At 57.4% G+C, this 27,979-nt stretch overlaps 2 protein-coding genes across 3 annotated transcripts in view; one reads left to right on the top strand and one right to left on the bottom strand.

The window, feature by feature from the left end:
* The window catches only part of CHD3 (chromodomain helicase DNA binding protein 3), a 55,009-nt gene extending 44,863 nt beyond the window's left edge, over window positions 1-10,146 (top strand). The window contains exons 23-35 of the mRNA XM_034757095.1: window positions 411-415; window positions 980-1,124; window positions 1,664-1,829; window positions 2,270-2,385; window positions 4,688-4,829; window positions 5,156-5,260; window positions 5,491-5,631; window positions 5,812-5,920; window positions 6,704-6,836; window positions 7,256-7,451; window positions 8,658-8,821; window positions 9,078-9,195; window positions 9,552-10,146. Coding sequence (XP_034612986.1) covers window positions 411-415; window positions 980-1,124; window positions 1,664-1,829; window positions 2,270-2,385; window positions 4,688-4,829; window positions 5,156-5,260; window positions 5,491-5,631; window positions 5,812-5,920; window positions 6,704-6,836; window positions 7,256-7,451; window positions 8,658-8,821; window positions 9,078-9,195; window positions 9,552-9,655 — 1,644 coding nt within the window. The 3' untranslated portion in view covers window positions 9,656-10,146. The remainder of the gene's footprint in view (window positions 1-410; window positions 416-979; window positions 1,125-1,663; window positions 1,830-2,269; window positions 2,386-4,687; window positions 4,830-5,155; window positions 5,261-5,490; window positions 5,632-5,811; window positions 5,921-6,703; window positions 6,837-7,255; window positions 7,452-8,657; window positions 8,822-9,077; window positions 9,196-9,551) is intronic.
* Window positions 10,147-11,852: 1,706 nt separating this feature from the next.
* Window positions 11,853-27,979, bottom strand: part of LOC117869979 (protein mono-ADP-ribosyltransferase TIPARP-like) — a 29,868-nt gene continuing 13,741 nt past the window's right edge. Inside the window, exons 2-9 of one of the 2 annotated variants that reach the window (XM_034757090.1) lie at window positions 25,013-25,181; window positions 20,692-20,796; window positions 18,972-19,710; window positions 15,078-15,674; window positions 14,163-14,325; window positions 13,659-13,846; window positions 13,323-13,568; window positions 11,853-12,994 (exon numbers count right to left, since the gene is read on the bottom strand). In XM_034757090.1, coding sequence (XP_034612981.1) covers window positions 12,544-12,994; window positions 13,323-13,568; window positions 13,659-13,846; window positions 14,163-14,325; window positions 15,078-15,637 — 1,608 coding nt within the window. In that variant the 5' untranslated portion in view covers window positions 15,638-15,674; window positions 18,972-19,710; window positions 20,692-20,796; window positions 25,013-25,181 and the 3' untranslated portion in view covers window positions 11,853-12,543. Of the gene's footprint in view, window positions 12,995-13,322; window positions 13,569-13,658; window positions 13,847-14,162; window positions 14,326-15,077; window positions 15,675-18,971; window positions 19,716-20,691; window positions 20,797-25,012; window positions 25,182-27,979 lie in introns of those variants that run through there. The other variant, XM_034757091.1, reaches the window with a different exon arrangement.

The raw sequence follows: 27,979 nt of genomic DNA, 5'->3' as shown, positions 1-27,979 counted from the left end.
GGGGGGGCTGGAAGCCAGGACTCCTGGGTTCTCTCCCTGGCTCTGGGAGGGGAGTGGAGGCTGGTGGGTTAGAACGGGGAGGAGCTGGGAGCCAGGTCTCCCCAGTTCTGGGAGTGGGGAGCAGGTGAGCTCTGGCTCTGCTAAGCAGGGCCGTATTTCTCAGCAGTGGGTCCTGCGGGCACTTGGGCCATGGGAGGGCGCTGGAGGGAATCGCAGAGGGCGGGGAGCTGCCCGGGGAGGGCGCTGGGGTGTCTCTCTCTCTCACCCACGTCTGCTGTCAGGTGCTGGGGTTCAACACGCGCCAGCGCAAGGCCTTCCTGAACGCCGTCATGCGCTGGGGGATGCCGCCCCAGGACGCCTTCACCACCCAGTGGCTGGTCCGGGACCTGCGAGGCAAAACGGAGAAGGAGTTCAAGTAGGTGTAGGCGCAGGGTGCTGGCCGGGGGGAGCTCGCCTGACCGGGGAGACCCTGCTCCCCGATTCCCCCAGCCTCTCTGGGGCCCGGGGAGGGCGGGGAAGCAGGACCCCCCACCAATCCATGGGGGCTGCTTGTTCCCACTTGCCACGTGATGACGGTTCTTACTCATCTGAGCGCCCGTCGCGCCGCCAGCCGTCTGCTTTCCTGGAGTGGGTGTGGGAAGGCGCCGCCCCCTCCCTCGCGCAGACGGAGATCACCCCCTCGTGGGGGCGGCTGGGCTGGGGAAACAGGGGCGGGCCTGAGCTGTGGCTGTCCCCCTACCCGGAGCCGGCCTGCCACACGGGCTCCCCGCAGGGCGCCCCTATGCAGGGCGGGATGAGAAGCGAGGTCTGATGGCAACTGGCAGGCATTCGAGGGTGGGGGGCCAGTGGTTCCCCCCCCCCCCCCCCCCGTGTGTCCTAGCCCCCGCTTGTTGCTAGCAGCCAGCGGCGGGGCTGTTCTCACCGAGCTGGGGCTCCGTGGTTCTCAGCTCCCGGTCGCCCCACTCCCCCACCCCCACAGGGCCTACGTCTCCCTCTTCATGAGGCACCTGTGCGAGCCCGGGGCGGACGGCTCGGAGACCTTCGCCGACGGCGTTCCCAGGGAGGGGCTGTCCCGGCAGCAGGTCCTGACACGCATCGGCGTCATGTCGCTAGTGAAGAAGAAGGTGCGTTGCCGGTAGGGGGATTCGGGGGGCTGGGGTTGACGAGTGCAGGTGGGAGGCACGTCTGTCTGTCCATCCACCCCGCGGGGTCCCAGGACTGCGGAAAGGAGCTTGGCACTGCTGGAGCGTCGGCACGCGGCCGCCGCTGGAGAGGATCCGGGGTGCGGGCTGAGCGGCCTCCAGGGAGGAGGCCTGAGCGGCGTCACCTCGGTGTATAGTGAAGCTGATCCCGGAGTGGGGGTCGGGGGGAGCTGGGAAAGGCATGATCCAGTGAATAGCCACTGCCCTTCCGCCTCTCCCATCCTGCACTGTGCCTCAGTTTCCCCTCCTGCCCTTTGTCTGTTTAAACTGTGAGCTCTCTGAGGCAGGGGCTTTTTTCTCACCATGTGTCTGACAGGCTCCCCCATTTCATTTGGGGCAGAGGAGTTGATCTCGGCGGGGTGGGGGTCTGAGTTAGGGTTAGGGAGGGCGAACAGGGCCACAGAGGGCGGGGGGGGCGCGCCTGGCATGTGGGACTGACGCAGTGCCATCCTCCCCCACAGGTGCAGGAGTTCGAGCACATCAACGGGCGGTGGAGCATGCCTGAGCTCATGCCTGACCCCAGCGCCGACTCCAAGCGCTCGTCCCGCGCCTCCTCGCCAACCATCAAGACCTCCACCACCACTCCCGAGCCCAGCTGCACCAACACGCCCTGCACCTCCAAGCCAGGTAGGGCCTGGCACCGCGGGGGCCAGATCCCGGGTATCTCCCCCCCACGGGCGGGGGAGGAGCCTGGGCCTCACCTTATGACAGGGAAGGATGAAGGGGGCGGAGCCTGGGGCCTCACCCTATCACAGAGGAGGAAGGGGGTGTAGCCTGGGTCTCACCCTATCATGGGGTGGGGGGGAGGAGCCTGGATCTTACCCTATCACAGTGCAGGGAGAGGGAGGAGCCTGGGGCCTCACCCTATCATGGGGCAGGGAGTGGGGAGGAGCCTGTGTCTCACCCTATCACGGGGCGGCAGGGAGGAGCCTGGATCTCACCCGATCACAGTGCAGGGAGGGGGAGGAGTCTGGGATCTCTCCCCGCCCCGGGGTCCCTGCCCCCATCCATGGGGGGGGATGGGCAGGGTCTCCTGGCCCCGCCCAGTTGATGCCGTCTCCTTGCAGCCACGCCAGCCCCCAGCGAGCGCGGGGACGGGACGGGGCCACTGCCCGAGAAGGAGGAGCCGGAGAGCAAGGAGCCGGAGAAGGAACCGAAAAGCAACGAGCGGATGGAGACGGAGGTTGGTGCTCGGTGCAGATCCTGGCGCTGTCCAGTCCAGCCAGGGACCCAAAGGGAAACTGAGGCAGAGGCCTGGGGCTACACTTCGGTAACAAGGGCATGGGGCCTTGCTCGGGGCTGATCTCCATGCTCCGCTGGCACAGCCGCCCAGGCCTCACCTCTGCTGGGCTCGGGTAGTTTCGAGATTTGCATGTTTTCCCCTCATTCCGTGGTGCGGTGACACCGAGACCCCTTTCCGCCCCCCAGAGACGACCCAGAAGAGCGTTGGCCAGCGGGCAGGTCCCTGGTTCCGCAGGATAATTCCCCCGTGGCTGGAGATTATAGACTCATAGACTCATAGACTTTTAGGTCAGAAGGGACCATTATGATCATCTGGTCTGACCCCCTGCATGCTGCAGGCCGCAAGACCCTTCCCTGGACTCTGCCGTTGAAGTCCCCAATCCTGTGTTTTAGTGACTTCAATCGGCAGAGACCCTCCTGCTAGTGATCCCTGCCCCATGCTGCGGAGGAAGGCGAAAAACCTCCAGAGGCTCAGCCAATCTACCCTGGAGGAAAATTCCTTCCCGACCCCAAATATGGCGATCAGTACTACCCCGAGCATATAGGCAATAGTCTCTAGCCTGACCCTTGTTGGCCATTATGCTATTCATGTACCATTGCTTGGTTTTCCTTGGCTACTATGTTTTACCATTAAACCATTCCCTCCATAAACTTATCCAACTTAATCTTAAAACCAGACAGGTCCGTCGCCCCCACCGTTTCCCTCGGAAGGCCGTTCCAATATTTCACCCCTCTGACGGTCAGAAACCTTCGTCTAATTTCAAGCCTGAACTTCCCCCCGGCCAGTTTGTATCCATTCGTTCTCGTGTCCACATTAGTACTAAGCTGGAATAATTCCTCTCCCTCCCTTGTATTAACCCCTCTGATATATTTGAAGATAGCAATCATATCCCCCCTCAGCCTTCGCTTTGTCAGACTAAACAACCCAAGCTCCTCTAATCTCTTTTCATACGACAGGTTTTCCATTCCTCTGATCATCTTAGTCGCCCTTCTCTGCACCCGTTCCAGTTTGAGTTCATCTTTTTTAAACATGGGAGACCAGAACTGCACACAGTACTCCAAATGAGGTCTCACCAGCGCCTTGTACAACGGAAGCAGGACCTCCCTATCCCTACTAGATATACCTCGCCTAATACATCCCAAGACCGCATTGGCTTTCTTCACCGCCACGTCACATTGTCGACTCATAGTCATCCTGCGGTCCACAAGGACCCCTAGGTCCTTCTCCTCTTCCGTTACTTCTAACCAATGCGTCCCCATCTTGTAACTAAAATTTTTATTAGTCATCCCCAAGTGCATCACCTTACACTTTTCACTATTAAATTTCATCCTATTTCTGACACTCCAATTCACAAGCTCATTCAAGTCTCCCTGCAGAATATCCCTATCCTCCTCCGAGTTTGCAACTCCTCCCACCTTCTTATCATCCGCAAACTTTATCAGCCCACTCTTGCAATCGGTCCCGAGGTCAGTTATAAATAGATTAAATAAAATGGGTCCCAAAACCGAACCTTGAGGCACTCCACTAGTAACCTCCCTCCAACCCGACAATTCACCCTTTAATACGACCCGCTGCATTCTCCCCATTAACCAATTCCTTATCCACCTCTGGATTTTCATATCGATCCCCATGTTTTTCATTTTAACCAATAATTCCTCATGGGGTACAGTATCAAACGCTTTACTGAAATCCAGGTATATTAGGTCCACCGCATTTCCTTTATCTAATAAGTCCGTTACTTTCTCAAAGAAGGAGATCAGATTCGTTTGGCACGATCTGCCCTTCGTAAAACCATGCTGTAATTTATCGCATTTGCCATTAACCTCAAGGTCCTCAACTAGTTTCTCTTTCAGAATCTTCTCCAGCACCTTGCACACTACTGATGTTAAACTAACAGGCCTATAGTTACCCGGGTCACTTTTTTTCCCTTTCTTGAAAATAGGAACCACATTAGCTATTCTCCAGTCTAACGGGACCACCCCCGAGTTTACAGATTCATTAAATATAGTCGCTAACGGGCCTGCTATTTCCCGCGCCAATTCCTTCAATATTCTCGGATGAAGATCGTCCGGTCCACCCGACTTAGTCCCATTATGGGACTAAAATCCAGGGAGGTGCCTCCCTCTGAGACTCAGTTTCCCCACCTGCGCAGGGTAATAATCCGCCCCTCGTTCCGGGGCAGATAAACGGGGATTTCCCGCAGCATTTTCGCCTCCTCGAATCTGTGTCCTCTCCCTGTCAGGGTCCTGCTCTGGAGCAGCCAACACCCACCACCTCCCCCGGGGAGAAGAGCGAGCCGAAAGCGGACGAGGAAGAGCCCATGGTGCTGGGGGAGAAGGAGCCGGAGGCAGAGCCATTGGTCAAGGAGGAGAAGGAGAAGTCGGGTAACGCCCATTGGAGTCAATGGGGCCAGATCCCAGCTGGTGTCAATGGACATATATGAGGAAGGATAGATAGTGTCTATGGGGCTGGATGGATGAGTGTATGGCGATGGAGAGCATCTATGGGGTGGATGGATGTATAGCGTCTATAGGGATGGATGGAGACCCAGCGCTTTGCCTGTATGACAGATGGGGAAACCGAGGCTGGGAGAATTGCTGGGACTTGCCCAGGGAGGTTGTGGCCAAGGCGGGTCCTAACCCGATGCTTCCTTCCCGAGCTTGTCCCTGGCTGATCTTGGCTCACGGGTCTCGGTGCCATCTGGTTCCAGGTGCCGGGCCGGAAGAGCCGGTGGCGGAGAAGGCTGAAGAGAGACCTGCTGACAGCGATGAGCCCAAGGAGAAGGGGGATGGGGAAGGGTCCGAGGTGAAGAAAGGTAACTTCCTTCCACATGGCGTGAACTGCCCCCGTGCAGCTCCGTCGGGCGTTAACTCTGAACCCTAATGATGGATATTTCAAAGGCCGTCCTTATTAGCTCTTTCATACACAGCCGCTGCAGGGTGTGTGGGGGGGTGAGGGGCAATGTTTCGGCCTGAGCGGTCGGTCTGTGGGTGTAGCAGCTGGGGGCGTTGACTCTGACTCCTAATGATGGCCTTGTGCTTGCAGAAGAGGTGAAGATGGAGAAGGAAGCTGGCAAGGAGCCCAAGCCGGGCAACATCAAGGAGGAGAGCAAGGCCAACGGGCGGAAGGAAGACAAGGCCGACAAGCCCCGGTTCATGTTCAACATCGCGGATGGTGGCTTCACAGGTGAGAGGCTACCTGAGAGCTGCTGGTGTGCCGGGGCTCGCAGCTGGAGAGCGGGCGTGGAGGGGGGGGGACGGTCTGTGCAGCGCCCGGCGCGATCTCGGTCGGGGGGGGTCTGGGCGGTGTGGGCACACACGCGGATCTCACGCCGCCTGCCTCCCTCCCCCCCTGTTTTCTCCGCAGAGCTGCACACGCTGTGGCAGAACGAGGAGCGGGCAGCCATCTCCTCCGGGAAGCTGAATGAGATCTGGCACCGTCGCCACGACTACTGGCTACTGGCTGGCATCGTGCTGTATCCTTCACCGCGGCCTGGCTCTGGGGACGGGGAATCTGAGATCGGGCAGCCCCCCCACACCCGCTGCGCACAAATTTCAAAGTCTCTAATCGATCCCAGCATGCAATTCCCCACCCCCTGCACGCAACCCGCAAGCCATGGGATATCATTGATCCCAAAACCCAATTGCCCTGTGGAACTCCCTGCCACTGCATATTACCAATCCCAAAACCCAATTTCCCTGTGCAACTCCCTGCCACTGGATATCACCGATCCCCAAAACCCATTTTCCCTGTGGAACTCCCTGCCACTGGATATCACTGATCCCAAAACCCAATTTCCCTGTGGCACTCCCTGCCATTGAATATTACTGATCCCAAATCCCAGTTTCCCTGTGGAACTCCCCGCCACTGGATATCACTGATCCCAAAACCCAATTTCCCTGTGGAACTCCCTGCCACTGGATATCACCAATTCCCAAACCCAGTTTCCCTGTGGAACTCCCTGCCGCAGGATGCTACTTAATGCCCCAGTGCCAGGACTGATACCCGCAAGTTCCAGGGAGCCTGGTTGTTTTGAACCAGTTGCCCAGCCTGCCCGGTCTCCTCCCACCCCGGAGAGCTGCCCAGCCAAGCTTTCCTGGCACCCCCATTCCTGGCAGGTTCTCTGACGCGTCCCCGAGCCTCTCCCCTCCCGTGAGCCATCGGCAGAGTGTCTGGTTGGGAGTGGGAGGGAGAGGCGAAGGGGGCAGCCCCCGTCCGCAGCCCGGCAGGATCCTTAGCGCCCCCCCGCCCGGACCAGGCACGGCTATGCTCGCTGGCAGGACATCCAGAACGACGCCCAGTTCACCATCATCAACGAGCCCTTCAAAACCGAGGCCAACAAGGGGAATTTCCTGGAGATGAAGAACAAGTTCCTGGCCAGGAGGTTCAAGGTAGGAGCGGGAAGTGGGGAACCCTCCTGACTCCCAGAGTCAGCGGGGCTGGGTGGGCGGCAGCGCCCAGGACTGCTCTTAACAGCAGGGACACAATGCCCCTGGGAGAGGAGAATCCTAACATAGGACTCCTGGGTTCTCTCCCCGGCTCTGGAACAGGAGTGGGGGGCTGATGGGTTAGAGCAGCGGGGGCTGGGACCCAGGACTCCTGGGTTCTCTCCCCGGCTCTGGGAGGACAGTGGGGGCTAGTGGTTAGAGCAGTGGGGGCTGGGAGCTAGGACTCCTGGGTTCTCTCCCCGGCGCTGGGAGGGGAGTGGGGTGTAGAGGGTCAGAGCAGGACGGCTGGTGACCGTCCGTGAGCCCTGTGACCCTGTGGGTTGCAGGCGGCTCAGCTGACTCTCCTGCCCCCTTCCCCGCAGCTCCTGGAGCAGGCGCTGGTGATCGAGGAGCAGCTGCGCCGAGCCGCCTACCTGAACATGACCCAGGACCCCAGCCACCCGGCCATGGCGCTCAACACCCGCTTTGCCGAGGTCGAGTGTCTGGCCGAGAGCCACCAGCACTTGTCCAAGGAGTCCCTGGCTGGCAACAAGCCTGCCAACGCCGTACTTCACAAGGGTAAGAGGAGGGCGGGCAGGCGGGCGCGGAGAGGACGGTGTCTGTAACGTCCAAAGCATCCTCTGTACCGTGCTCTCTGAATCATTAAAGTGGGGTTGTGATCAGAAATGCCGCTGTGTTCGGTTGTCTCCTTAATCCTGCTCTGTGTATCTCTGGTGTATCCTCTGAGTATCTCTTTGTGTATCTGCTGAGTATCCCCCAAACTTCTGCTGAGTATCCCCCCAAGCATTGGCTAAGTATTTCTGGGGTATCACTCGAGTATCAGCTAAGTATCTCCAGTGTATCCCCTGAGTATCAGATGGGTATGCCTGGAGTATCTCTAGTGTATCTGATGACTATCCTCCAAGTATCTGCTGAGTATCGCTGATGTGTGCGCTGAGTATTGCTGGTGTATGCCCTGAGTATCTGCTGAGTATCGTTGGTGTGTGCCCTGAGTATCGCTGGTGTGTGCCCTGAGTATTGCTGGTGTATCTCTCGAGTATCCTTTGAGTATCTCTTGGGTATCACTTGTGTATTTCTCCCCAAGTATCATGTGAGTATCTCTGGTGTATTTCTCCCCCAAGAATTATCTCTGGTTTATTTCACCTCCCTCCCTAACCCTGAGTATCATGTGAGTGTCTCTGGTGTACTTCCTCCTGCGTATCTCTGGTGCATTACTCCACCATCACACCCCTCCCCCCCACACCTGACGGGTATCTCTGGTGTATTCCTGTCCCGAGTATCATGTGAGTATCTCTGGTGTATTCATCCTCTTAAGTATCTCTGGTACATCGGTCCCCGCTGAATATCTCCAGTGTATTTCTCCCCGAGTGTCACGGTGTATTTCTCCTCTTGAGTATCTCCAGCATATTCATCCCCTTGAGTATCTCTGGTGTATTCATCCCCCTGAATATCACCACTTGAGTATCTCTGGAGTTTTCATCCCCCTGAGTATCTCTGGAGTATTCTTTCTCCTGAGTAATCCCCCAAGTATCTCTGGAGTATTCATCCCCCGAGTATCTCTGGAGTAATGTCCCTCCCCACTCGATGGTCTCTGGGCTGAGCCGACCTGACATGGAGGTTGGGGAGATGGGGCAGGGCCCTTCTCTGCCTCTGGCGTCCGGGCTGGCTCGGCCCTGGCGGGGCGGGGACACCGCCGGGCAGCCGGCCAGGCCCCCACGCCCCGCCTGACGCCTCTCCCCCTCTCTCTGTCTCTCCGCGCCCCAGTGCTCAACCAGCTGGAGGAGCTGCTGAGCGACATGAAGGCCGACGTGACACGCCTGCCGGCCACGCTGTCCCGCATCCCGCCCATCGCCGCCCGCCTCCAGATGTCCGAGCGCAGCATCCTTAGCCGCCTGGCCAACAAGGGCAACGAGACGCAGACCGCCCCGGTAACACCTGCGGGGGCTTGGCCACGGCCCCGTGGGCCCCATAATGCCTGGGCCACATCCCCATGGGCCTCATAACTACTGGGGGGTGCTTAGCTCTGCTCCCATGGGTACCGTAATGCCTGGGGGGGGCCTGGCCACACACCCATGGGTCTTGTAACAAATGGGGGTCTTGGCCCTGGCCCCACAGACCCCATAATGCCCTGATCCACCCCCCATGGCCCTTGGGGAGCTCACTGCCCCCCACCTTCTCTTCCAGGCCTTCCCACCGGGCCCATACGCCACCCCCCAGAGCTTCGGGGGCTCCTTCAGTGCCGGAGCCCTGCCCACGGGGGGGGCCAACTACAGCCACATGCCCGCCGGGTCCTTCATCACAGGTCAGCCCCTGTGGGTCCAGCGCATGGTGGTGGGGGCTGGGAGCCAGGACTCCTGGGTTCTCTCCCCGGCTCTGGGAGAGGAGTGGGGATTGGTGGTTTAGGGGGTGCGGGCTGGGAGCCAGGACTCCTGGGTTCTCTCCCCGGCTCTGGGAGGGGAGTGGGGGCTGGTGGGTTAGAGTGGGGGGCGGGAGCCAGAACACCTGGGTTCTCTCCCCGGCTCTGGGACTGGAGTGGGGGCTGGTGGGTTAGAGCAGGGGGGAGTGGGAGCCAGGACTCCTGGGTTCTCTCCCTGGCTCTAGGAGAGGAGCGGTGGCTGGTGCGTTTCTCTCTTTTCACACGCTCCCTCTTCCCCGCAGCCGCCACCAACGGCCCCCCGGTGCTGGTGAAGAGGGAGCGGGACGCCGAGCCCCTGGAGAAAAAGGAGCCCCGGGCCGGCGAGGTGATCTGTATCGACGACTGAGGGGGACCCCTCCCCTCCCGCGGGCAGGGGGCAGCCCCCTCCCCCCCTCTCTCTTTCCCCGGGGGAGGGGGGCACTAAACCTGCCTCGACCCTGCTCTGTCCAGATGGGACCCCCCTCCCCCCCCCACCTCCTGGGGGGTGGGTACGTAGCCTGGGCGGGTGACGGGGGGGTCCTGCGCTTGGACCCCCGCCCTGCCGGCTATTCTATAAATATGAATATATATATATATATATACACACATACTGTATGGGGTGCACACCGCCAGCCTCTCCCCTCAGCACCCCACTGTGGGGGCAGCCCCCCCCCCCCAGCCTGGGAAGGTCACCCCCCATCCCAAAGCGGGGCAGGGGGGCAGTTCTACCTCGCTGCGGTCTGGCTTGGAGGGGGCTGGGCGGGTGGGAGCGCGCCGGGAGTCACTCCGGATTGTCGCCAGTTCGCATCACTTCTTGTTTAAACTGCGCGGAATAAAGGCACCGTTTCCTTGGCTACGTGACCCCGCCTCCGGCTGTGTTTGGGGGCGGGACGGGGGTTTCCCTACCCCCGTAGCCGGGCAGGGCCCCGTGCCCCCACAGCGGGAAGCCGCTCCCCAAAGACCTCCCCAGCCCGCCGCTCCTCTTGGCTTTGCCGCATGCCCGTCCCTGCACGTTCGTCTGTCCCCACGGACCTGTCCATCCCCTCACGCCTGCCTGTTCCTGTCTGTCCCTGCATGTCCGCCTGTCCCCACGCACCTGCCTGTCCATCCCCTCACTCCTGCCTGTCCGTCTGTGCTCATCCGCCTGTCACCCGCAGCTGTCCATCCCTGTATAGGTCCCTGCTCGTCCGCCTGTACCCGCACACCTGTCCAACCCCAGGTGCCCATCTGGCTGTCCCCCTGCACCCAAGTATCCGTTCCCAAGCATCCTCTATCCATCTACCCGTCTCTGTCCATCCGTCCCACACAGCCCCATCTGTCCCCACGCCCCCCCTTCGCGCTCTCTGTCCAGCCCCCCCGCCCCCCTCGCTGCTCCCCCACACTCATCTCTCTCTCCTGCCCCACATAGCCGGTCTCGCAGCGGCTCCGGGCAGCCGCATTCAAGAACTGTTTCCCAAGGTGGCCAGGGCTGAATCTGGCAAGCCCGCCCGGTCAGTGCTGCCGTCAGCTCCGAATCGATCCCGGCGTAGCAGGGAAAGGCCAGTGTGTGGGCAGCAGCTGGCGGCCCCATCATGGCAAACCGGGCGCGGGACTCACTGAACAAAGCGGGCCTGCTCCCGCCTGGTCGCACGACAAGGGGGGGGGGGGGGGTATAATGTCCCTGCGGGCGAGGCCGAGAGGAACCAGGGCTGCCGGCCCAGCCCGTGGCACAGAGGGGGCTGGGCCCCGGGCCGCTGAGCAGCATCTGGGGGTTGGCCCCGTCTGCAGCAGGGGCGAGCAGCCGACCGGGCCCTGGGGAAATGGGGCAGGCGCCAGATACGAGCCCCCTGACGGTGAGGGGACGGGGGTACAGGTGTGAGGGCCTTACTGGAGAGACAACCTCAGGTGTGAACGGCAGGACACCTGGGTGAAAGCAGGGGGCAGTGGGAGCCAGGACTCCTGGGTTCTCTCTCTGGCTCTGGGAGGGGAGTGGGGGCTGGTGGGTTAGAGCGTTAGAGCAGGGGGGGCTGGGAGCCAGGATGCCTGGGTTCTCTCCCCAGCTGGAAGGGACCCACGTAGTGCTCTAGTCCCACACCCCGAGCTTGAAGACCTGCCCCACACCCGGGGACGGGGCCAGTGCCAGAGATGGCAAGCAGCAGGTGCGCTGTGAGGAGACAGGAGCGGTGCAGTCGAAGTTGGGGGGCAGCAAGGTGCTGGTTGTGGGCATGGGCCAGGTGGGGCTGGGGGTTGGCGAAAGGGAAGAGCCCCCCCACCTGCTGGATTGAGGGGGCCTAGTTCCCTTGGGGAATGGGGCCCCTGCCAGGAACCATGAACTGCTAGCGGAGCGGGGAGAGAGGAGAAACACCTGGCCCCCCGGCTCTGCTCCTGGCTGGAAAGACAGAGCCAGGTGGGGAAACTGAGGCAAGGTTTGTTTGAGCCCAGCTCAGCGGAACCGTGACCCAGGGGGACACATGACCTCCAGCCCCACGCCACAGAGAACATGGACATCACGGCCTGAGCTCTGCGCCTGGTTTATTGCTTTGGTGCACAGCTGGGGGGCGCTGGAGCCAGGCCCAAGCCTGGACCCTGGCCCAAGCCTGGACCCTACAACCAGCCCCACGCCCCCTTGGTAAAGCAGCAGGAGACGCCTGTAGGCAAGTCCCAGGTTCAAGTTCAGCTAGACAGCCCTCTCTGCCAATCGGGAGCAGGTTTGGCAAAGTGGGCGGGGCCTCCTGTGGGCCACGCTTAGTTTGTGTCCAATCAGAATCTGGTTTGTAAGAGTGGGCGGGGCCTCCCACTGGTCCTGCACCCCGTTGGTTGGCTCTGTAATGACATCATGGCCTGGCGTAGCTTTCATACGTGACATCAAGGCCTGCGAGCAGCCAAGCCCATTGGCGGACGTCACTTCCTGCTGGAGTCCCGTAGCATGACGTCACTTCCTGCAGGACCCAGAGCGGCTGGGTTGGGTCCAATGTCATCACAGCCTGCTGTAGAATGACATCACTTCCTTCTGGACCCCAGGCGGACGGATTGGGTCTCGTGACATCACTTCCGGCTGGACCCAACCCAGACCAATCACGGCTGCACTGGCCCCTTCCACAGGACATCCTGTCCCTCTGGCCTCCTTGTATCCACCCCACACCGTCATCTCCTGGGGGGGCAGCCCCATCCCCCCTTGAAGACAGAGCCGGAAAATCCAGAGGGCAGCCGCAGGACTCCTGGGTTCTTTCCCCCTCACTCCAGCTGGGGTTGGCCGCAGGACTCCTGGGTTCTTCCTCAGTCCACCTTCACCACCTCCTCCAGCTCGCGGTACTGGAGGAGGAAGTAGGGGTAGCACTGGTCGTTGTCGAAGACAACGTAGATCTGGGGGTCGCTCAGGCTGTCCACGCACGAGTCATACAGGTCGCTGGCTGGGTCGCCGGGGTCCAGGGGCGGGGGCCGGCGCAGGGCCGGCTGCCCCAGGGCCGAGCGCCCCACCAGCACCTTGCAGAGGAAGACGTGGCGCAGGCCGGCTTCGGCCGGGGGCGCGTAGCGGTGGGAGTAGCTGGCCCGGCGGGCGAAGTAGCTGCCCTGCCCGTAGATGGCGGCGTGTTTCCCTGACAGACGGGGGTCCAGGTTGTGTTTGCAGATGGCCGGCACCACACCCGCCGCTGTCCCGTGGAAGAGGTGACGCTCGTTCCGCAGCCGCTGCTCCGGGGACATCTGCCGGCTCATGTGGCTCTGCTTCCTGCAGGGGAAGACACCGGACTCCTGGGTTCTCGCCCCGGCTCTGGGAGGGGAGTGGGGGCTGGTGGTTAGAGCAGGGCACCCTTCCATTTGTCCCTGTCGCACAGGAAGAGGTTGGACGAGCCCAGGAGATGCCCAGGGGGGAGAGGTTAGGGGATGCTGGTTGCTGGAACTAGAGCTGGCGGGTGTGGGGGGCGCAGGGCTGGGAGGGGCACTCACCGCTTGTCCCTGTCCCAGGGTGGGGGGCTGAGGGGGCCTGGGCACAGGGGATAGTGCTGGGGGGTGCTGGATGCAGGAGTTAGACCTGGGGGGTGCAGGGGGGCACTCACCGCTTGTATTTGTCCCACAGGAAGGGGTTCTGCACCCGCCAGACGCGCTCCAGGCGGTACCGTGCCTCGGGCAGGCTCTTGTGGAAGAGCCCGTAGATGAGGCGGAAGCCGCGCTCCTCCACCGCCACCGGAGCCTGGTGCCAGTCCTGCCCGGGGGCCAGTGGCACCCAGGTCTCGGGGTAGGGCTGCGCCGGGGGGGGGCCCGGGGCTGGCGGGGGGCCCAGGTACAGGCTGCCGGAGAGCGTCCTGCGGGGGCAAGGCAGGGGGTCAGGGGGCCGGGAGCAGGGCTCGGGGGGAAGGGAGGTGTGTCGCGGCGGGATGGGGAGGGGGAGTTACCGTAGCTCCGGCAGCAGCAGGGCGGGGGCGCGGAAGACGGGCCGGGCCCGCAGGGGGCGCAGGGTGCCCGTAGCCAGGTTGCGCTGGTAGCCGGCCCGCAGGTTAAGCTGGTAGCTGTGCTCGGCCGTGCTGCACAGCGCCTCCTGCTGCCCGCTCCACAGCGCCGTCTCAATGCTCTCCGTGAAGGGCTGGGGGCAGAGAGAGAAGGGGTCAGCGCCGGCGAGAGAACCCAGGAGTCCTGGCTCCCTGCCCCAACCCACCAGCCCCCACTCTCCTCCCAGAGCCAGGGATAGAACCCAGGAGTCCTGGCTCCCAGCCCCCCCTGCTCTAACCACCAGCTCCCACTCCCCTCCCAGAGCTGGGGAGAGAACCCAGGAGTCCTGGCTCCCAGCCCCGCCGCTCTGACCCACCTGCCCCCACTCCCGTCCCAGAGCCAGGGAGAGAACCCAGGAGTCCGGGCTCCCTGCCCCTGCTGCGGGGAGGGAACCCCGGCGTCCAGCGCACCTGGCTGTACGGTTCCCAGCCGCCGAGCGCTCGCCAGTAGTAGACGTGGGTGGTGCCGAAGGGGGAGCCAGGTGCGGACGAGGTGCCGAGGCGCCGGACCCGGCTGAAGCGGGGGCTGTTCCACACCTGCATGGCCACCAGGTCGATGTCGAAGGCGACCCCCCTGCCGGGCCAAGGGGAGACGGGGGTCAGCGGGGGCTGCCCCCCATCCCTGGGGGGGGGGAGACACTGCCGGGGCATGGACCGACCTGCCCATCACCCCCAACTGCCCCCCAATACCCGCTCACTGCCCTCTAAACAGCCAGTGCCTTCACACCCCAAAACACTACCCCGCTGCCCCTGGTTCCCCCCACACCGCCAGCCCCCCGCCCCCAAACCCTGCCCATTGCCCCCTATTCCCCCAAACCCTGCCCCACTGTCCCCATTCCCCCCCCCACCGCCAGCCCCGCCACCCTCAAACCCTATCCCACTGCCCCCCCATTCACCCCACACCGCCACCCCCAGACCCTGCCCCACTGCCCCCATTCCCCCCACACCACTAGCCCCGCCACCCTCAAATCCTGCCCCTCATTTCCCCCACACTGCCACCCCCACACCCCAGACCCTGCCCCACTGCCCCCCATTCCCCCACCTCCAGCCCCCATCCCAAACACTGCCCCTCTTCCCCCACACCCCCAAACCCTGCCCTACTGCCCCCCATTATTCCCACACTGCCAGCCTCCCCACCCCTCAAAATCTGCCCCACTGCTCCCCATTCCTCCCACTGCCTGCCCCCTACACCCTCAGACCCAGCCCCACTGCCCCCTATTGCCCCCAAACCACCAGCCCCCCTATGCCCCAAAACACTGCCCCCCACACCCAGAACTGGGGCGAAAACCCAGGTGTCCTGGCTCCTTTGCCCTGCTGCGCACTCACTGGTAGGAGGCCCGCACAAGGGTGCGCTCGGGGTCGCTGTAGAGCCGCTCCAGCGTCTCGTGGGCCTCGGGCCCGACGCTCAGCCAGCCAGGCGGGAGGCTGGCCGTCTGCCACAGCTGCCAGTGGTAGGGCAGCAGGGTGTGGTGCTGGGGGCAGCAGGCCCCAGAGAAGCAGCAGCCCAGGAGGAAGAGGGGGCAGATCTCCACCCCATCTTCGGGGTGGGTGTGGTACTCCAGCTGGGCCACGATCTCCAGCAGGTGGTCCAAGGTCAGTTCCTCGCACCCAGGCCCGGCCTCGGGGGCCAGCTCCGGAGCCGCCTCCGCCTCCCGCAGCGCCAGCTCCACTCGCTCCCCGTGGGGGTCGCCAGCGGGGGGCGCCGGGGAGGGCAGGCTGGGGGCTGCGGCGGCCCCAGCCGGCTCTGGGGGACGGTGGCGGAGCAGCTGCGCCTGGGCCTTGATCTGCAGCGCAACGGGGAGGCGGAACGCCAAACGGCGGGAGCGTTTGAGGCGAGCGAGCCGGGCGCACGGCGGGGCCGCAGGGGCATCACTGCCGGCCGCCATGGGGCGCCTCGACGCAGCCCAATCCTCCAGGGGAGAGCTGGAAAACAGGGAGACAGAGAATGACTAGCGGTTAGTGCTGGGGGACAGAACCCAGGAGTCCTGGCTCCCACCCACCCCCTGCTTTAACCACTAGTCCCCCAGCTGGGGAGAGAACCCAGGGGTCCTGGCTCCTAGCTACGATTCAGTCGATGCTGGTTGCTGGCAGAGCCGGGATGCTGAACAAGATGGGCCTGATCCGGTGTGACGACTCCCCCACCCCAGCTCCAGGGCTAACGAGGGTCTGTTTGAGAGGGGGGTATTTGGGACTGATGTCTAGAGCTGGGGTAAATCCCGTGTTTTAGGAAGAGATCAGAGACAAAGAAACCTCCCCCATCCTGGAAGAAAAAGGCCCATCCGGAGACAACGAAATCGGTTGTGAATTTGTGGTAGTTACACCCCATATTTCGTCTCGGTGTGTCGGGGGGGGGGAAGGGAACTGTTCTGACATTTTTCTCACAAAACCATCCCGGCTTGAAGCCACTTTGGGTTTCCAAACTTTTAAATCAAAGTGGGGACTTTTTTCCTCCCCAAAATACGTTTCCGGTTACAATGGAAAGTTTCTTTCAACGCCTCGAATCACAGACGCTTTTCTGCTTCTGGTCCCTGAAATTTTAGGTCGGCGTCTCGAAAAGGCCGGTGCGGCAGAAATCCAAAAAAACCCCAAGCCAATCCTTTTTCTGGCGTCCTGTGTGTCTGATCCCCGGTGATCCAGTCACCTGCCGACTTATCCTCGCTCAGCTGAAGAGGGCTGATAAGTTTTGCCGCGTTCTTTTGAATCCTCGATGCTCTTCCCACATATTTTGCCGACTTGCTCAACACTTAAAGTGTGGCCATGTCGGTCAAGGGTATGAAAAAAACACCACTTGAGCAGCACGGCTATGCTGACCAAAAGCCAACAGAAGAGAAACGGCATTTGTACGTCGGTTGAAAGCATTTGGAGTTAAAGAAACAAACTTTTTTGGGGGGAGGGGGGAGAGTTTTTGGTGAACTGGAGAGTAAATCGGCACGAGTAAAAATTGTTTCAATTTTGAGGGTTTTATAAAAAAAAAAAAGTTTTGGCAAATGTGAAAAAAATTAAATGCCCAGAAAAGCCCAACCTAGAGCAGTTTCAAATAGATCTTCATTTTGTGTTTAATGTTTGGGCAATTTTTCAACCGCCTACGATGCAGACCAAAAGTCGATCGGAATAAATTTCAATGCAACAAAAATGTTTGGGCCATTGTTAAACAAAAAACACAAGGTCATTGAAATCCGGCGTTTGGTTCGCAATCGTTTTTAACAGGTTTTGGCGATTTTTAAACATGTCCCGTGGAAGGAAATTCGAAGCGTCCTTTTGATCCTTTCTGCCCCAAAAAGAAATATCAAGCCGGTTTTGACTTTTTTAGAAGCTTTTTGCCCCCAGCGGGACAGTTCGGCAAAACCACCGAGAACTGGCGAGATACGTCGCTGTGTTTTTCGCTGCGGTGGGGAGCTTGGAGTTTAAGTTTCGCACCAGGGCCAAATCCAGAGGTAAAAAAAATCACCTCTCTGTTCTTCCTCCGGACGTATCGTTTTCCTTCATTGAGGACCAAGCCCAGGCAGTTTGTTCCCCCTGCCCTCCCCAGAATCAGCAACCCTGAGGGCCACAGGATGGGGGTCACCGATCCATCGCATTTTGCAGCCCCTCATGTGGGGGGAGGAGCTGAGATATGAGCTACGGGCCCCAGATCAGCCCCGAGAAAACAGGCCCCATCCCCTGGCACCCCCAGGAAGCTGAAAGTGTCACAGCAAATGGGTCTTGTGATTCAGCACTTCCCAGCTATTGCCAGGCAGGGCTGGAAATAGCTGGAATGGAACCCAGGAGTCCTGGCTCCAAACCCCCACCCTCTGCTCTAACCACCCCTCCTAGAGCCGGAGAGAGAACCCAGGAGTCCTGGCTCCCAGCCCCCCTGCTCTAACCCACCAGACCCTGCTCCTCTCCTCCACCCAGGGCGTTTGTTAGTGTAGGGTCTCGCCCTGGCTCCCGTGGGCCACCTCCAGAGCAGGGCCACAGGCCAATGGGCCCAGGACTGACATCAGACACACCCCACCCCCAACAAGAAGATATGGGGGGTACAGATATCATCCCCCAGATCCATTCCACTACTTACGGAGATGGCTCCATAATGGGGGTATTTTAGGGGGCTGGGGAAAGCAATATACGACCTGTTTGGGGGCAGGAGGTGGGAGCCAGGACTCCTGGGTTCTCTCCCCGGCTCGGGGAGGGGAGTCTAGCGGTTAGAGCAGGGGAGGGCTGGGAGCCCGGCCTACTGATTCATAAACAGTCTCGAAACCGTCAAGCCCCCCCCCCCCCCCTCGACAGCTGGGAAATGAATCATGAGGTCTGCTCTCGGGAAAACGCTCAGGCCGGTGCTCACAAGAAGTGGGGGTTGTTTTTTAAAGGGTCAAAACCCAAAACAAATCTTTGTAGCGGAGCGTTGTTCCGAGATTTGAGCCCCGCTTCCCTACTGCAAGTCTCTGCCCTCCCCCATGCTGTGCCTCAGTTCCCCCCCCCCCAATCCCAGCCTGACACCCTCGGAGCTCTGCGGATGAAAAGTGTGGGTCCAGCTTAGGGTTTCGCGACTCAGGGGGGCCGGATTAAATGGGGGAAAGGTGGAGGAGGTAATTCAGTGACACCCCCTCCCCCTTTCAACTGGGTTTGCACAGCTGCAGGGAGGGGGAGGGGCAGGGACGGGAGACACCTAATTGAGGCAAGGTCTGGAAATATCACCCCACCCCTCCCCGGGTCACAGCTCGATCAGCAGCCCTAGCCGGGGGGGGGGGGGGGGGGGCGGAAGCAGATCTCGGAAGAAAGCAGCTAGGTTTTTACAGAAAAATACACAGACGGGAGGGAAGAGGAAATAGTGGTGCAGAGAGATCAGAGTGCATGGGGCGGGGAGAGAACCCAGGAGTGCTGGTTCCCAATCCCCCACCCCACCCTAACCCACCACACCCCACTCCCCTCCCAGAGCCGGGGAGAGAACCCAGGAGTCCTGGTTCCCAATCCCCCACCCTGCTCCCCTCCCAGAGCCGGGGAGAGAACCCAGGAGTCCTGGTTACCAACCCCCCACCCTGCTCCCCTCCCAGAGCCGGGGAGAGAACCCAGGAGTCCTGGCTCCCAGCTTTCCGGAAACCATCCACTCTCACCTCATCGCATCCGTTCTCAGCCCAGACCCGCCCCAATACCTCAGCTCCCCGCAGCCAAACAGAGCAGGAACACCCTCCCACCGCAAAAAAAGCCATCAACACCCTTTGGGGGCTGCACCCCCCCACTCACCCCCGCTGCAGCCAGCTCCGCCTTCACAGCAGCCGGGTCTCCGCACCCCACCTGTCTTCCAGCAGCGTCCAACTGCAAGGGGGGGGGGCGCCTATTGCTTGTAGTTTTTCCCCTCTTCTCTTCTATTTTTTTGGGGGGGCGCTGCCCAGGCTGCCTGGCCCTGAGCTGATGGGGGCTCAGGCGTTGGGAGAAGCCAGACACAACCACGATCCAAAAAAACAAAAAGCGACCCAAACAATAACAAAAAGTTATTGTAAGTTTCACTTCTCTCCCCGCCCCCGGGCTCGCAGCTCTGAGCAATGGGCCAGTCCCCACCACAGCCAACTTCTCGCAACTTGCTGAAAAGTGCCTTCAGTTCCCCCCTTTTACCCCCGGCACTTCCTGGTCTCCTCCCCGGGCTGGCCAGCACTTGACCTGAGTCATGGTGAGCAGAAACCTCGCTGGCTCCTCCCAAGCAGAGACTTCGGGGCTGGGCAGCCAGCCAGGCTTTCGCTTTCCTTTTCTCAGCACATGGGGAGGAGAAGGCAGAAGAGGCCTGAGTGGGCTTAAATTAAAAAGAAATTGAGACGATGACTGATTTGGAGGTGTGCGTGAGTGTGTGTCAATTTCCCCTCCAAAGAAAGAGGTGGATTTAGTTTTGATTTAGTGAGAGGATCAATTTGGGGTCAAACTGACTATGTGCCAGTTTAGAGCTACTTACAATAACTCAGCGGATCACAGATTCCTGGAGTGGATTTCACTAGAAAGAAAAGTGCCAATTTAGATCTACTTACAATAACTCAACAGATCACGGTTTCTCTGCGTCCATTTAATTAGAATGAAATGTGCACATTTAAGTTTAATTTAAAAACAATTGAGACAAATCACTGCTATTTTGGGTCAACATCACTCAAATTTAGATGTACAGTAATTGAGATGAAACCTGAGTCTTTGGGTCAATTTCACTGGAAGGAAATGAGCGAGTTTAGTTTTAATTTCACTGATTTTTGGGACGGGGGAGTCAATTTCACTTCAAATTGAGTTTTACTGAAAAAAGTATTATTTGGTAAGTTTTTTGCAGTTTTGATTGGGGGGGGAATCTATTTTTACGGTGAAATAATTTAAAAAATGTAAGTTGATCACAACGCCTTTGTTGGGGGTACCACGGAGTGATTTGGGTAAAAAAAGTTGACTGTAACTGGATCCCAGCAGCAGGTCTGGGAATAGGACCCAGGAGTCCGGGCCTAGTCCAACTGCTGGGTCAGGCTTCACAGGAAACAGCTCCAAAATATTTTCTCCCCAGCTCTGATAATATTTCAAGCGCAATTCCCCCCAGTGATACAGATTACAAGAAAGATGAATGCGAGTGGAGTGGGGTTTGAATGATCCATATGCTTAAACTATTTGTACTGATATTTCCATACACGCCTAGCAGTCCCCATCATGCCCCCCTGCCTGTGCTAGGGGCTGTACAAACAGAACAAAACTTACGACCTATGTGAAATTAATCTCAGACCAAGATAAGACACTTTCCACTTCATCGGTGCCGATTTTGCCACCATGGTTATATCACTTTAGATTTCACAGTAACACCACCTCACTCTCATCAGCAGCTCTCCAGGTACTTTTCCATATTCTCTGTAGCAGATGGGGAAACTGAGGCAGAGATCAGTGGAGTGGCTTTACTCAAGGTCATCCAGTGGCCAAGCCAGGAATAGAACCCAGGTCGGTCCTGACTCACCTCTACAGGGCTCCTTAGAATGTAACATGTCAAAATCCCAGTGGCTTCAAATACTCTGCTGTCTGATCTTCCTGTCTGGTGTCCTGCTGTGGCCATCCTCTGAGGCTGCAGAGGAAGGATAAAAAAAAAAAAAATCCCAGATATATCTGACCAATTGTGCATTGGGGAAACATTTCTTCCTGACCACTGCTGGTGGCCAGCTGAAGGCCTGAAGCATGAAATTGGATTGGAGTTATTCTCTTAATGCACCAGTTTAACCATATACAAATGGAGGGCACAACCCAGATGCCTAAAGTCAAGCACCTGTGTGAAGATTAGGGGCCTTTTCTGGAGGTCCAACAGAAACAAGTTTTTCTTTAGAAACTGAAACAAATCAATGTCCTTTTCTCCGCAGCGTTGGGGAGGGGGGGGGAGAATGGATTTTCCCATCCTGCAAATATTTTCAAGAGGCTGAAATTTCCCCCCAGCTCGAATCCGGGCCAAAAAAAGTCAAAAGCTCAAAAAATATTTGCAGACCAAAAAAGATTTTTTTTTTCCATTTCAGATCAGTTGAAGTGTTTTGTTCCAAAAAAACCCTTTTGAAATGTTCAATTTGGATTTTTGAAGTTCTTCTCTTCTTTGCCCTTTTTGTGCTAACAAATTCTGTTCTCCGCTGTGTTCCTGACGACTAATAAACCATCTGTTTTACGCTGGCTGAGAGTCACATCTGACTGTGGAGTTGGGGTGCAGGGCCCCTTGGCTTCCCCAGGAGCCCCACCAAGGTGGATTCGCTGCAGGAAGCGCACGGTGTGGAAGGGGAGGCTGAATGCTCCAAAGTCAGCCCCAGGAAGGTGGAAGCTGAGTAAGCTTCTTGTCCTGGTGACAATATGCTCAGAGAGAGGAGGCTCCCCCAGAGTCCTGACTGGCTTCGTATGGAGCAGTTCCAGAGCATCGCCCGGTGACTCTGTGACAGTTACAGAGAAAACCTTCAAATTGTGCTTTGAGCATCAGCAACACTGCCTGAGTCTGCTCAGAGCCTGAGCCCAATGCTAAGAGAGTGGGGAGCTGCCTCAAATGTAACCAGTGCAGAGACGTCAGCCACAGGCGTGTACAGGCTGTGATGCTGTATGAAATCTGGGGGACACTTGAGGATATTATGAATATTAATATTGTAAATTTGCAATGTGTCATGCCAGATATGCAATGTAAGGTATCTGCAAAACTGTTATGATTTGCCAGATATGATAATCTCATTTATGGCTTGTATCACCTCTGTATTATGAGTTATAGATATGTATGTATGTCTGTATTTCAAAACTTGTGCTATGCTTCTGGGTGACACCCCCAGACAGTTTGGGTGTCAGCACTGTCTAGCCTGCTTGATGGCCCATTAAGGACCATCAGCTATACAATGGACTCATTGAGAGAAGGCAAGGGACACTCTGACTCGGCAAGGCATGCAGGGGTGTGCCTGTGGACAGAAAAGGCTTCCAAGCCATGAGCTGGGCAGCTTGTGTTGGAAACAAAGGAAGCGCAGGCCGTGTGGCTAGAGACTATAAAAGGCAGCTGCATCTTCTCCATTTTGTCTTCAGTCCTGCTTCTTACCTCTGGAGGAAGCTTTCTACAAATTGAAGCTCCGAACACAGGACTGAATCACAGAATCATAGAGGATTAGGGTTGGAAGGGACCTCAGGAGGTATTTAGTCCAGTCCCCAGCAGGACCAACCCCAACTAATTCATCCCAGCCAGGGCTTTTACAAGCCAGGCCTTAAATACCTCTAAGGATGGAGATTCCACCACCTCCCTAGGTAACACATTCCAGTGCTTCACCCCCCTCCTAGTGAAATAGTTTTTCCTGATATCCAACCTAGACCCCCCCACTGCAACTTGAGATCATTGCTCCTTGTTCTGTCATCTGCCACCACTGAGAACAGTCCTCTTTGGAACCCCGCTTCAGGTAGTTGAAGGCTGCTATCAAATGCCCCCTCACTCTTCTCTTCTGCAGACAATCCAGTTCCCTCAGCCTTGACTCGTAAGTCATGTGCCCCAGCCACCTAATAATTTTCGTTGCTCTCTGATGGACTCTCTCCAATTTGTCCACATCCCTTCTGTAGTGGGGGGCCCAAAACTGGATGCAATACTCCAGGTGTGGCCTCACCAGTGCTGAATAGAGGGGAATAATCACTTCCCTCAACCTGCTGGCAACGCTCCTACTAATACAGCCCAATATGCTGTTAGCTTTCTTGGCAATGAGGGCACACTGCTGACTCATATCCAGCTTCTCGTCCACTGTAACCCCCCAGGTCCTTTTCTGCAGAACTGCTGCATGACCCATCCAAGCTCTGGATGTGTTCCAGAGGGACTTTCAAGCCAGCAAACTCACCAATACTGCTAGGAACCTAATATATGGACTCTGAAGTCTTTGTATGTATGTGACTGTTTTACCATTTGACGTCTCTCTCCTTGTCTTTTCTTGTTTCTTTATAATAAACCTTTAGTTTTAGACACTAAAGGATTTGGCTGACAGCGTGGTATTTTGGGTAAGATCCAAACCTATATGGACCTGGTGATATGGCTGATCCTTTGGGGTCAGAAGAACATTTTGTCTATGGGAGCAGAGTTTTTTAATTACTTCTCACTGGACTGGACCCAGGTGCTGACTGGGAGGCAGAGAACTGGAATGCAGTAAGATGACTGGGCGATTTCTTTTTTGCATCTCGATAAGCAGTGTGGGGGATCAGAAGCACGGTCTGGGACTGGTTGGGGAATTTAACTTCAGTGTTACCCGGCAGTCGGAGGAGGATCTGCGCTCCCTTCTGCAGCCTGCCCTGACCTGGGCACCCCGGCTCACACAGGCCTGGATCCCACGAAACGGAGGGGGGGTAGGTGCTGGGAGTGTGAATACCAGTGCCCCTCACTCCCGACCTGCAGCCCCTGCTAGCCCAGTCCTGCCCCCCAGCTCTGCCGGTGCCCCTCACTCCTGACCCGCAGCCCCTGCTAGCCCAGCCCTGGGCTCCCCCTGAGCTCTGCCAGTGCCCCTTACTCCCGACCCGCAGCCCCTGCTAGCCCAGCCCTGCCGGTGCCCCTCACTCCCGACCCACAGTCCCTGCCAGCCCAGCCAGTCTCCTGCCCTGGCACTTGATGCCAGATTGGGCCCCCATGTCCCATTCCCCACTCTGTTCTTCCTGTCCGGGGCCCCACTGGGAAATTCCTGAGTTTCATTTCAGGAGAAGAGGAACGGGCAAATTCCCCCTCCAGCTGGGCCTTGGCTCTGCTCTACAGTGGGATCGGCCATCCCCAGCTCTGAGAGAAAGATTTCCCAGCAACAGGAAGAAAAAGAAGACTGCAGAGCCGGAACCGGCCTGAAGGAAGAGGCTGTGGGGCCGGCACTGGGGGGAAATGTACCTGCCCCCCATCCCATCTCCTTGGAAAGTTGCAGTCATCCCAGATGTGATACAGAGAGAGGAATGGAACCCAGGAGTCCTGGGCTCCCAGCCCCCCCCTGCTCTATCCACTAGACCTCATTCCCTTCGCAGAGCCAGGGAGAGAACCCGGGAGTCCTGGTTCCCAGCCCCTCCTGCTCTAACCCACCAGCCCCCACTCCCCTCCCAGAGCCAGGGAGAGAACCCAGGAGTCCTGGCCCTGCCTGCACTAGTGCTGTCTGGCAACCAGTCCCTGGGGGTCTGGCCCCACACAGAGACCTACAGAGACAAACACACTAAGATCTGTCACACACACAGACCCACAAACACACACAGACAGACCCGCAAACACACACCGATAGTACAGACATATACAGACTTCCCCCGCCCCACAACACACACCAGACCTGGAGACTCACAAACACCACACAAATTGCACACACCAACAGACACACAGCTCTCTCTCACTAAGAGACACACCCACAGGGCTCAGAAGACCCAAAGATCTCACACACACGTTTGCACCCCCTTCCCGCTTGGGGTCATCTGCAGATTTTCTAAGCCTACACCCCACTCCATTATCCAAGTTGGTCATGAAAATACTGAATCGTCCCAGATCCAGGACTGACCCTGGCGGTATCCCACTAGTTTCGCCCTCCCAGTCTGACAGTGATCACTTGATAACTACTCTTCGAGTCCGGTCTTTCAGCCGGTCATGCACCCACCTGATATTAATTTCATCCCTCCCATGTTCCCCGGGTTTGCTTCTGACAATGTCCTGTCTCTCTCATGTCTACTGCCCCCCAATCTACTAGGCCTGTCAAAGGATCACCCCTGGATCTCAGTTGACCTTTTGCCTGTCACGTCCTCACCATCAGATGATTATCCCCCCATGCTCACCCAAATCCTTTTCTGCGTACCTGCTTTTCTGGAGAGAGTCCCACGGCCAGTAAGTCAGGCCTGCGTTTGTCTTGACGACGGGTGGGCTGGGTTGAGACCACGATCAATTGCGCTGACCGGTATCCATCCGGCTGATGTCTGGTACGTAGATCGGAAGCGGTTTGTACAGCATCGAGTGGGGGACGGGCCCTACAGGAACAGAAATCATCCATAATAATTAAGAATAATAAATTATCCAGAGGGGTTTGATGCTTCCTCAACAACCGCACTAAGGAAGCGTCACACTAGGTTATAACACCCACTCAGGGGCAGTAAATGGGTTACCTCTGTAATGCCAGTGTTGAGGGAGGGAATGGGGTAACTCTATGGGCTAGTGGCTAGGGACCACAGGGTCCGGGTTTAGAATCATAGAAGATTAGGGTTGGAAGAGACCTCAGGAGGTATCTAGCCCAACCCCCTGCTCAAAGCAGGACCAACCCCAACTAAATCATCCCAGCCAGGGCTTTGTCAAGCTGGGCCTTAAAAACCTCTAAGGATGGAGATTCCACCACCTCCCTAGAGAACCCATTCCAGTGCTTCACCACCCTCCTAGTGAAATAGTGTTTCCTAATTTCCTAGACCTCCCCCACTGCAACTTGAGACCATTGCTCCTTGTTCTCTCATCTGCCACCACTGAGAACAGCCGAGCTCCATCCTCTTTGGAACCCCCTTCAGGTAGTTGAAGGCTACTATCAAATCCCCGCTCACTCTTCTCTTCTGCAGACTAAATAAGCTCAGTTCCCTCAGCCTCGCCTCATAAATCATGTGCCCCAGCCCCCTAATCATTTTTGTTGCCCTCCGCTGGACTCTCTCCAATTTGTCCACATCCTTTCTGTAGTGGGGGCCCCAAAACTGGTCACAATACTCTATGTGTGGCCTCACCAGTGCCGAATAGAGGGGAATAATCACTTCCCTCAATTTGCTGGCAATGCTCCTACTAATACAGCCCAATATGCCGTTGGCCTTCTTGGCAACAAGAGCACACTGCTGACTCATATCCAGCTTCTCGTCCACTGTAATCCCCAGGTCCTTTCCTGCAGAACTGCTGCTTAGCCAGTCGGTCCCCAGCCCTAATCCCAGCCCTGCCACAAGCCTGCTGTGAGATCCCAGGCTAATCTCTGCCTCACTGTTGACTCTGGTGTACAGCACGAGTCACTCCTGGAAAAGGTGGAATGAGAAGAGCATGAAATTCTCCCGCTAGTGATCTTCAATTGCTCTTTCCTCTCGGCCCGGATTCGCCTCTCACGGTTGCACGCCACAAATAAAAGAGGGTGTCTCTCTGGCAGCTGTAAATTAAATTATATGAACCTCCTTCCTTTCTTCCTCATTGACCAGTAATTCAAAGGCACTGGTTGCAAAGTCAAATGGCTTAGAGTGGAGGTTTTGACATTTTCCCATCAAAACGTGGCATTTGCAAAACATTTTGTTTAGATTCTGACCTCTTTTTTCCACAGGGGAGAGCTGGATTTTTTTTCCTCGTCAGCGCCATTAAAAATCTGATATTTCAAACCTTCTGAGTACTGAAGTATAGCAGAACCTCGGAGTTACGAACCCCAGAGTTACGAACTGACCGCTCAACCACACACCTCATTTGGAACATGAAGTGTGCAATCAGTCAGCAGAAGAGACCAAAAATAAGAGCAAATACGTTACTAAAAAATCAAGGGAAAGCAGCATTTTTCTTCTGCATAGTACAGTTTCAAAGCTGTATTAAGTCACTGTTCAGCTGTAAACTTTTGAAAGAACCACCTCCACCATAACGTTTTGTTCAGAGTTACGAACATTTCAGTTACGAACAACCAGGTGTTTTTAAGGTTCCATTGTATTAAAAATATGCTTATCTGACCACTAGATGGCAGCAAACCTCTACAGAAATAATCTGTAGTAGCGTTATCGGCTTGGGGGCTAGGACTCCTGGGTTCTCTACCTGGCTCTGGGAGGGGAATGGGGTCTGGTGGGTCAGAGCAAGGGGGGCTGGGAGCCAGGACTCCTGGGTTATATCCCCGGCTCTGGGCAGGGAGTGGGATCTAATGGCTTAACGGAGGGGTTTGAACATTTTTCCATCAAAATTTGGCAAATAAAACGTTTCACTCTGAAAATGTGTCAAAAATGGGATTTTTTTTTTACTTTTTTTTTTTTTGTCGCAAAGAACAAATTATCATGTCTGCCCCCTTGTGATGGAAAGTTTGGGTATTGGGCAATTGGCATTTTCTGACGAAAAGGAAGTTCCATGCCAAAAATTTCTGACCAAATCAAGTCAAAAAAGACTCTGCTCTTGGTAGCCATGGGATTTTGGAGGAGATTACCCCGTCACAGATCCGCAGGGTCTATGTTTAAGCAGACACTTGGGAAGACCTCTTCAGTGTACCAGACCCCCAGGGGGTTCCAGAGCATCCATGCGGTTGCAATGCCCGTGAGCTCTGCCAAGTGAGTCCAAGGCTTTTATGCTCCTCAGGGACAAATACCTCAGCAAAGATTTGCAGTGACACCCAACAGACCTTCAGAACAGGGTCGGGTTTGTCAGTCAGCTGGAACATGGCGTCAGGAAGTCCTTGGGTTCACACAGAAGAGCAAAAGATAAGACCAAGTCCATCCTGCCCAGTACCAGGGCTCCATGGAGCTGTGCCGCTGTGGAATGATCTTTGCTTCCTTCCTCTGTTTCTGTTCCTTTGTCACAGTCTAGGGGCAGAGCTGCGGCTGCTGCGTCTCCTTCAGGTGCCTTTCCCTGAGCACTGTGGAGCTTGAAACCTTGTCTTGTGGAACCACATAAAAGACATTATCTCCCCTGCCTTGTCTCTCTCTTATCCTGGGACCAACATGGCTACAACAGCACTGCAAACATCCTAAAACCAATGGAAATCAGACACCTATTACCACTGGTCTTAGAATTTGAGCTCTCTCCTAGGTCATGGGCCAGGAGGCTGCATTCGGAGCAGTGGATAAGTGTT

The sequence above is a fragment of the Trachemys scripta genome, chromosome 25, assembly GCF_013100865.1.
Source record: "Trachemys scripta elegans isolate TJP31775 chromosome 25, CAS_Tse_1.0, whole genome shotgun sequence".
Lineage (NCBI taxonomy): Eukaryota > Metazoa > Chordata > Testudines > Emydidae > Trachemys > Trachemys scripta.
This window is presented reverse-complemented; position numbering and strand designations above follow the sequence as displayed.